Source organism: Triticum aestivum, chromosome 1B (genome assembly GCF_018294505.1).
Source record: "Triticum aestivum cultivar Chinese Spring chromosome 1B, IWGSC CS RefSeq v2.1, whole genome shotgun sequence".
Classification (NCBI taxonomy): domain Eukaryota; kingdom Viridiplantae; phylum Streptophyta; class Magnoliopsida; order Poales; family Poaceae; genus Triticum; species Triticum aestivum.
The window spans coordinates 492,625,278-492,634,752 of record NC_057795.1 but is presented as its reverse complement, the minus strand read 5'-3'; the positions used below and the strand labels follow the sequence as shown (position 1 = coordinate 492,634,752).

Genomic DNA, 9,475 nt, shown 5'->3' with positions numbered 1-9,475 from the left:
ATTCTTAGATGATGCCATGCAAGCCCTTAAATGATCCTTATACATATATATACTCAGTTCTTCCTCTCAATCTATCACTTATTCATTACTTCTAGTTATTTTAGGGTTTGTAGTCATGGACACGGTACATGGATGCTTTTGCTCAGCTACATTCTACAAAGGTTGAACTCTTTTATTGTACAGCTAAACCCATTCAAGTTGATATTTCTAATGCATATTTCATGTTTATCCTTTGACAAGACTACATAGTTAATACTTGTGTTTCAACACATAAATTCTCTTTTGGTTCTCAGTTTGTCACTTTTTCGTCCCTTCTCGTTGTGGTTTATGTACAACCTCTCTCTATATAGAGTTCATGACCATCATTTTTTATTCTATTTTGATATAACAATATTAGTACCTTTTATCCTTGTAGTAATATTTTGTATGCATTGTGCATTAAAAATAATATTTTAAGTATGAAAATATACAAAATGGTGACAGTTAGGAAGTAAATAGTGGAAGTTACTCTAAAATCCTCAATACATTTAAACCTCACAACTTGCATATTATTCCACAAGCACCAATTGAAAGAAATTATCAGCTTAAGCTAGTTGCCATCATAAAGTGAGTGACAGGTCATACCTCTTGTTCTCGAGACGTTCCCGGAGTTTGTCGATGAGTTGTGTTTCACCCAATATGGTGAAATGGCTTTCGTACATGTCAAGAGCAAGAAGGATATCTATCAAAACCTTTTTTGCACTAGCATTTCGACCAACAGAAACAAAAGCTCGGCAATCAAATTCTCCTTTAATCTTGTCATAAACCGTTTTGACAAGAGTGGTCTTGCCTAATCCTCCAAATCCGACAACAGTGACAATCTTCAATTTTTTCTTGGACTCGTCGTCTCCTTGTGAAAGCAACTTCATTAGCTCTTGATCCCTTTTCCCAGCAATGCCAACAAGCTCTGTCACTTCGGTGTACAGAGCCCGAAGGCGAGGATCGATGGGAGTCACCGCTGCAGGCATAGCAACAATATTGTCGACATTGTACCGCACACGCCTGCTAGCAACGTCTTGGACTTGCTTATTGATGTCCTTGATGGCGTTTGCGATCTCATGGTGAGTCTTCCCCTTGGTGAACAAGCCGGTCATCTTCTTGGTGAGCCGTTTGATCTTGTTCGAGTTGGCCACAGGCTCAGAGCCGTCATCGACACGCACCAGAAACTTGTCAACGACATCCTCCATGTTGAAGGAGAGCTCCCTCACCTCCCCCGCCCAGAGCTTGACCTGCTCGTCGAGTTGGTCACGTGGCACTTCGCCCACCTTGCGGAGGGCAGCGTACATGCTCTTCATCTCTTTCTCGAGAGACTCACACTTTCCCTGACCTTCTTCTTCAATTTGTACTCCTCCTTGAGGAGCTCGAGCAGCTTGGGGAGCAGGGAGCCCATGGCGCCCGTCGCCAGATTCATTTGGAGCTGTTCCCTCTAAGCAAATTGGTTTGTTGTTTGGTTGGTGTGTGTTTGGTGCTGCAGTGATGCATTTTGTAGAACCCGGGCAAGTTCAAAGGAATAGATAGTATCATGTGAAGATGAATAGCTATACAGCCGTACGTACAATTGTTTGGCGCGTGACTGTTCGCCTTTAAAACAAGCGACACTAGCCGACATGCATGTAATTTCCACATGTGCAGGACCACTCATTACAGCTAATGATTCTCAATTTTCCATTACATGTCGTACGCATGACAGTTCGCCTTTAAAACAATGCATCGCTGGTGTTCACACACACAGCAGGGACGAAGGCAAGTAGGCAAAGCCATAAAAACACAGTGGGATGGCTTCGACGACGGGATGCAAACCATGGATGGCTGCCTGATGCGGAGAGAATGTTGTGTAGTGGCGACGATCACACATCGCAAGTAATTGCTGGGATTGTAAAAAAACGGTGACGACTAGTGATGACAACACATGACTGGTGTCGATGACGGTGCAACTCGAGCACCCGGTTTTGAGCTTGAGAGTGAAGGCCTAGGTCTGACTCGAGTTGGTTATATTTGACAACGGCGATGTTTTTTATGTCGTTACTTTGTTGAAAGCATTGCTTGGATATGTCCGGACTCATTCTTCAGGGTGAAAATTTAGATTCTGACTTGGTGGTTGAATCCGCTAACCGCGACGCTTGAGTGTCGTTCCCTTCCTGAAGGCGTTGTTGTTAAAGAACCTCTTCATCCATGTGATGTTATAAGATGGTTGATGTGGATATGATCATTGTTGTAGTTTGCCGATCGCGGGTCTCATCTCTTTGTGATATTATTTTATTTTTCCTTGCCAACACATAATTTTGATCTTATATGACTTTGTTATTCTCTGGCGTGTTTTTTTGTGTGCGTGCGTCGGTGTTGACTCTACCTATGCAAAGACCAGATATGTACTCATTGTATTTGTATTCACTTGTTGTTTCACTTCTAGCAAATAAAATCCACTTCATAAAAAATAAAACAAAGTGGGAGCGCAATGAATAACCAGCAAATTATTCCGGTAAATTTATTTGAGGGAAGGCCATCGGTCTCCATTTTATTTTATTTTATTATATCAGTACAGACACACACACTCATATATGCACGCATACATGCACATCCCACCCCAATGAGCACGCAATTTGTTCTTGTATGGCATGAAAATGTGTGCTCGCTATTAAGATCCAAATTTTTAATAATTAAATTGTTTTCGATGTACCTTGCTATCTTGGTTGAATATTCCTTGAACACTTTTATGCTTAGCTTATTGGCTTTAAAGAAAGCGTTGCCTGGGAGACATCACGAAAGTTTTAGAGAGTCTTTTTCTTGTTTTGTGTGCCCTTAAAAATTTTAAAGCAAAAAATAAAGGGGGGAATTTAAAACTTTTTCAGAAAGAAAAATGAAAGTGAGAAAGGAGCATCATAGAAGTGGGGACGTCCTTGAACTTTCGTTCATGCCCATGGTAATTTTGTGAACCTTGTATCATTGAAGGCTTTCAACAAAAATAATTATCCTCTTAGTACCAAGATTTACCTTTAGCATGTGGTAGTTTGCAAGTTTATGGGTGGTGCTAAAACAGATTGTTTGCTGGAGCTAGATAAACATACCATTCAACAGAATTTGATAAAAATCTGAAATTTTGACAACAAGAATCTATGAGTTCTCTGTTACGTGCTTCTTTCATAATTATTTGTAGTTACAGAAGTATATGTTTCATCCGCATGTTTACAGTGTATCCTGTTTTCCCAGATTGTGGTTATAGTATTTTTAACTGCTTATGTTTACAATCTTATTGTGCCCCATTGATGTGGAAGTGTTAGAATTGTGTTAGCATACAGTAAGTAATGTTAGATTATAATTATACATTGTTGTTATAGCAAGACATGATGAATAGCGGTTATATTGATTGATGATCATTTTTTTGAATTTGCAAAATAAAATAAAATTGAAGACAACATTTTTTCCCTAAAAAAAGAAATATTCAATATTTTCTGAATATGCGAACATATTTTTACAAACTCACAATTTTTTAAGTCATGAATATTTTTCGAATCCGCGAACATTTTTTACATATTCACAAACATTTTTTGAAACCAGCGAACATTGTTTTGCAACCAGTGAGCATTTTTTGATTTGCCGAACATTGTTTTCAAAATTCAAAATTTTTTAATATGCGCACATTTTTTCAAAATCATGGTTATTTTTTGAATCAACGAACATTTTATGATTTCTTGAACATTTTTTTTGAAAATCCCTTTTTTTTTGGAAATTTGGAGCTGGTGATACACATACGGTTCAATGACAATGACAGACGGTAAAGTCACCAACTATAGAAACGTGGATTTATGATAATAAGGGAGGAAGACAAGATCTATGCATGTACGTATACATAATCTGGAATACTGAAATGGTTTCCCTTCCAACGGAAAAACAAACTGCATGTAACCTGAAGGTTGACCTTTATTATTGGGAAAGATTGTAACGTGAAGGTTCTTCACTTCTTGACTCTCCTAGACGAAGGTGTCGTCATCGCTTGCGCCTTCTGGAAGAAAGAAACAGAGAGTGAAGGTCGATCAGTGTATAAAGACATTCATCAGGGAAAGGACATCTCATCATGGGTTTTAATTACGTACCGTGTTCTATGTCCGGGATGAAGAAGACGCCAAACACGGGACGATTAGGATGGGCATGGAGTGTGTTCTCCAGTGCAGCCCGCGCTTGCTTGACCTCGCCGATCATCACTCCGGAGGTGTAGAATCGGACGTGAACCTTCTGAAGGGACATCAGGTATCCCATGCCCAGGTCAAACCAATCACCACCGTCGCCAGCTGCTTCCTCTTTTGCGACCCGCAAACCGATTTCGAACTTGACAGTTTCAGCCCTGGGCAAAGCTCCCGGCCGGAACACGATCCGGCCCGGCGACTGGCAAACCAACACGATTGTTGTCAGACAAGGAACCCATCAACACTGAAGAATAGTTGCCTTTGGCGGGTGGTTCATAATGTGAGACTCTGAAGAGCCGATAACCTCCCAAGGAATCCCAGATCCTCCTGCCCCACTTCCTCGACCCATATGTGCAACTCGCATAGTTGCGACAGATGCGAGGGATTCCTCCTTATCCATGCTGGCAACATGGAGAATATGCCATGTTTGTCGGCGATAAATTCTCGGAGACTTCTAGGAGGCACCCAACGTTCCCCCAAGAGATCCATGGAAGCGCCACTGGCATCAATTTCTAGACTTTGGATGTTGGAAAGTTCTCCTAGTGACTCCATAAAAGCTTCCTCTAACTCCATGCTTAGGTCATTAAATTTAATTTGGAGTTTCCTCAATGTTATGTTGCCCAGTGCTTTCACAGTGCATAGAGAATCACCACAGATTTCACCCAACACTTCCATTGATGTCAACTTTCCTAGTCCATCCGGAAGATTCCAGAGAGGCTCGGTTAGTAGGCACATCAATCTTCTCAGTTTGGTAACACTTAATGGAAGTTCTTTATATCATAATTTCCACTCAAATCCAACACCTGTAAAAACTGTAACTTTCCAACTTCTGGGACCTCAGAAATTCCTATATCGGCCAGACCTAGGTACCTCAGGTGAAATAAAGTCCCCAAGTCCTGAAGGTTTAGATGGTTATGATCACCAACATTACATCCAGTCAAATCCAGCACACGTAGAACAGCGAAGCTCGACAAAGGCGGCAATAGACCAATAGCAGATTTAAATGTGGCAATAGACCTCACTTGTAATATACTCCCAGAAATAAGAGGCATTGTTTGATGTTCTTCTTTGATTGTATTTTGGAGGGACAACCTACGCACATTTCTCTGAGAAGAAATGCTATCATGGGTGCCATTCAATATGGTAACAAAATTCTCTTCTTTTGACAATGAACAAATTAGATCAAGCACACTATCATGTACACGACAAGCATATACAAAGCCACGATAATTGTATACCGGCTGGATCAAGCTTCTGTTCACCAACTCATTGAAGTAAGTCTCTCCGATCTCAAAGAGACTAGTTTTTGCTTTTTCACATTGGACAAAACTTTCAGCAATCCACATCCATATCAATTGATCTTTCATAATCTCACGATCTTCTGGAAACATGCTTAGATATAACAAACATGTTCTTAGATGGGAAGGCAAGTCATAATAGCTAAATGATAGTATCCTCATCATCTCCTCTACACCGTGGTCTTTGGTAAGTCCACGGCCAATAGACTCTAGCAAAATGTGCCACTCATCCTCTGGTTTTAGATGTTGATCACTAGCCAAAAGACTAGCTATAGTAATTATGGCTAATGGCACTCCACCACATTTCTTCAATATGCATGTGGACACTTCTTCTAATTCACGAGGACATCCACTCTCTTGAGAAAATATTCTTTTATAGAACAACCTTTTGGAATCATCATCACTAAGAGGTTTCATTTGATAGACTGAATCATTAGTAGATGAGCAGCATAATTTAGATACATTGACTACACGAGTTGTCGTGATTAGCGACTTCCAAAAATGTTGTTTTTAGAGAAGGCCCAGTTGATAATTGTCCACAGTTTTTCATCCCATATATCATCAATTACAATGAGGTACCTATATTAATTATGACATCATCAATTTAATAATTGTACACATGGTAAGATTTAAAGATAATCTAGCAATATGCCTTGGAGATAAAATTATGGAAGGATAAAAAGACGGAGCTATTACTAAATTAAATGCTCATGTTTCAACTGAAGTATATTTATGTGCATATTTTCTATTTTTCCATCAGTTTTCCTTAGGTTGCCTATAATGGCAGTATCATAGCTAGTATTATGCATGCCAAATAGACAATTTTAATGAGGTGACATGGAATTAAATGAAGAAAGAGAGCGTTGAATATCATACCATAACACCGTATTATAATATATATTGTGCTACTATATACTCCATCCATTCCTAAATATAAGTCTTTTTAGAAATTTCAATATGGACTATGTACAGATGTATAAAGACATATTTTAGAGTGTAGAATCACCCATTTTGCTATGTATGTAGTCCATATTGTAATATCTAAAAAGACTTATATTTAGGAACGGAGGGAGTATATTGCATGACAACAAATAAGGTCATCTAAGATACTAATCTATTACTACAAAAGATATTAATCTATAATACTAAGCATTACAAAGGTAGTATCAGAGAATAGTATCATATGCATGATACTTTGTGATACGACCCACTACGGGCAGGCAAGACAAAAAGACTATTTATTTATGATCATGTTTCAACCAAATACTAATCCCTTTTCTATCTGTCCATCTTTATGAATTGGTAGAGCACCACACCTTCCACTATAAATAACTAGTGGAGTGACCCGAGCATTTGCGCGGCTTGATTTACTATACAGTTTTATAAGCATAATATCTGATTTTTGGACACATGCGCTAATATGCAACAACAATATATATCTCTTCATCTTCACCTACTAGTGGTGACCGTTTGTCCTCCCTTTTTTAAGTGGAGACCGTTAGTTCCCCTTGATCATGTATTGATCAACTGAACTATTACCAACAATTGAGCTTAAATTGAGATTACAAACCACCAACCTAAATCTGGTTTGCGTAAATACCCTGACCTACCATTAATGTACAATAATACCAAGAAAAAACTCAACTCGATAAGACATTTCGTCTTGTAAACATGAACGAATATCGTTCAATCCATTCCATTCTTGCTTGTTTCTTTTTGTATGTATCAATACCAAAAGTTATAAATTTGATCATATCCTTTAGTAGGATTTTTCTTCTTATCGAAAATGGTTATGACAATTTTTAATCAATAAGTCTAAATATTGATGGCTTATACAACATTAGACCATTTTGTTCTCCATGTGTCTTATTTATAAGTTAATTGAAATTAATTTAATTCCTAAAACTCATCCACATTAACCCACATCATGTTTCATTTATGTCATTTTCTACTTGTGCACGGAAAGTTTGCATTATGTAGTAATATAAACTATTCAACTACTTTCCTTCGTGTGATACTCTCACACACATACAAATCACAATGACATTAAAACACAATTATTCTCACATGATGTTAACAAAGAAAAAGTATTCTTAGATGATGCCATGCAAGCCCTTAAATGATCCTTATACATATATATACTCAGTTCTTCCTCTCAATCTATCACTTATTCATTACTTCTAGTTATTTTAGGGTTTGTAGTAATGGACGGTACATGGATGCTTTTGCTCAGCTACATTCTACAAAGGTTGAACTCTTTTATTGTACAGCTAAACCCATTCAAATTGATATTTCTAATGCATATTTCATGTTTATCCTTTGACAAGACTACATAGTTAATACTTGTGTTTCAACACATAAATTCTCTTTTGGTTCTCAGTTTGTCACTTTTTCGTCCCTTCTCGTTGTGGTTTATGTACAACCTCTCTCTATATAGAGTTCATGACCATCCTTTTTTATTCTATTTTGATATAACAATATTAGTATCTTTTTATCCTTGTAGTAACATTTTGTATGCATTGTGCATTAAAAATAATATTTTAAGTACGAAAATATACAAAATGGTGACAGTTAGGAAGTAAATAGTGGAAGTTACTCTAAAATCGTCAATACATTTAAGCCTCACAACTTGCATATTATTCCACAAGCACCAATTGAAAGAAATTATCAGCTTAAGCTAGTTGCCATCATAAAGTGAGTGACAGGTCATACCTCTTGTTCTGGAGACGTTCCCGGAGTTTGTCGATGAGTTGTGTTTCACCCAATATGGTGAAATGACTTTCGTACATGTCAAGAGCAAGAAGGATATCCATCAAAACCATTTTTGCACTAGCATTTCGACCAACAGAAACAAAAGCTCGGCAATCAAATTCTCCTTTAATCTTGTCATAAACCGTTTTGACAAGAGTGGTCTTGCCTAATCCTCCAAATCCGACAACAGTGACAATCTTCAATTTTTTCTTGGACTCGTCGTCTCCTTCTGAAAGCAACTTCATTAGCTCTTGATCCCTTTCCCCAGCAATGCCAACAAGCTCTGTCACATCGGTGTACAGAGCCCGAAGGCGAGGATCGATGGGAGTCACCGCTGCAGGCATAGCAACAATATTGTCGACATTGTACCGCACACGCCTGCTAGCAACGTCTTGGACTTGCTTGTTGATGTCCTTGATGGCGTTTGCGATCTCATGGTGAGTCTTCCCCTTGGTGAACAAGCCGGTCATCTTCTTGGTGAGCCGTTTGATCTTGTTCGAGTTGGCCACAGGCTCAGAGCCGTCATCAACACGCACCAGAAACTTGTCAACGACATCCTCCATGTTGAAGGAGAGCTCCCTCACCTCCCCTGCCCAGAGCTTGACCTGCTCGTCGAGTTGGTCACATGGCACTTCGCCCACCTTGCGGAGGGCAGCGTACATGCTCTTCATCTCTTTCTCGAGAGAGCCGACACTTTCCCTAACCTTCTTCTTCAATTTGTACTCCTTGAGGAGCTCGAGCAGCTTGGGGAGCAGGGAGCCCATGGCGCCGGTCGCCAGATTCATTTGGAGCTGTTCCCTCTAAGCAAATTGGTTTGTTGTTTGGTTGGTGTGTGTTTGGTGCTGCAGTGATGCATTTTGTAGAACCCGGGCAAGTTCAAAGGAATAGATAGTATCATGTGAAGATGAATAGCTATACAGTCGTACGTACAATTTTTTGGCGCGTGACTGTTCGCCTTTAAAACAAGCGACACCAGCCGACACGCATGTAATTTCCACATGTGCGGGACCACTCATTACAGCTAATGATTCTCAATTTCCATTACATGTCGTACGCATGACAGTTCGCTTTTAAAACAAGGCATCGCTGGTGTTCACCCACACAGCAGGGACGAAGGCAAGTAGGCAAAGCCATAAAAACACAGTGGGATGGCTTCGATGACGGGATGCAAACCATGGATGGCTGCCTGATGCGGAGAGAATGTTG

At 39.3% G+C, this 9,475-nt stretch overlaps 2 protein-coding genes and 1 pseudogene across 2 annotated transcripts; all 3 read right to left on the bottom strand.

Moving 5' to 3' along the window:
- Positions 1 to 4,007: 4,007 nt before the first annotated feature.
- On the bottom strand, positions 4,008 to 4,955 carry LOC123079145 (uncharacterized; annotated as a pseudogene).
- A 23-nt stretch (positions 4,956 to 4,978) lies between these two features.
- LOC123093137 (disease resistance protein RGA5-like) lies at positions 4,979 to 5,935 on the bottom strand. Its single transcript, XM_044515050.1, has one exon. It carries the CDS (start codon positions 5,933 to 5,935, stop codon positions 4,979 to 4,981), a length of 957 nt encoding a protein of 318 aa, XP_044370985.1.
- A 32-nt stretch (positions 5,936 to 5,967) lies between these two features.
- Positions 5,968 to 9,041, bottom strand: LOC123093146 (disease resistance protein RGA5-like). Its single transcript, XM_044515060.1, has 2 exons — positions 8,231 to 9,041; positions 5,968 to 6,097 (listed from the first exon to the last, which is right to left on the bottom strand). The coding sequence occupies exons 1-2, from the start codon at positions 9,031 to 9,033 to the stop codon at positions 6,004 to 6,006; spliced, it is 897 nt and encodes a 298-aa protein (XP_044370995.1). The 5' UTR covers positions 9,034 to 9,041; the 3' UTR covers positions 5,968 to 6,003.
- Between the last annotated feature and the right edge of the window lie 434 nt (positions 9,042 to 9,475).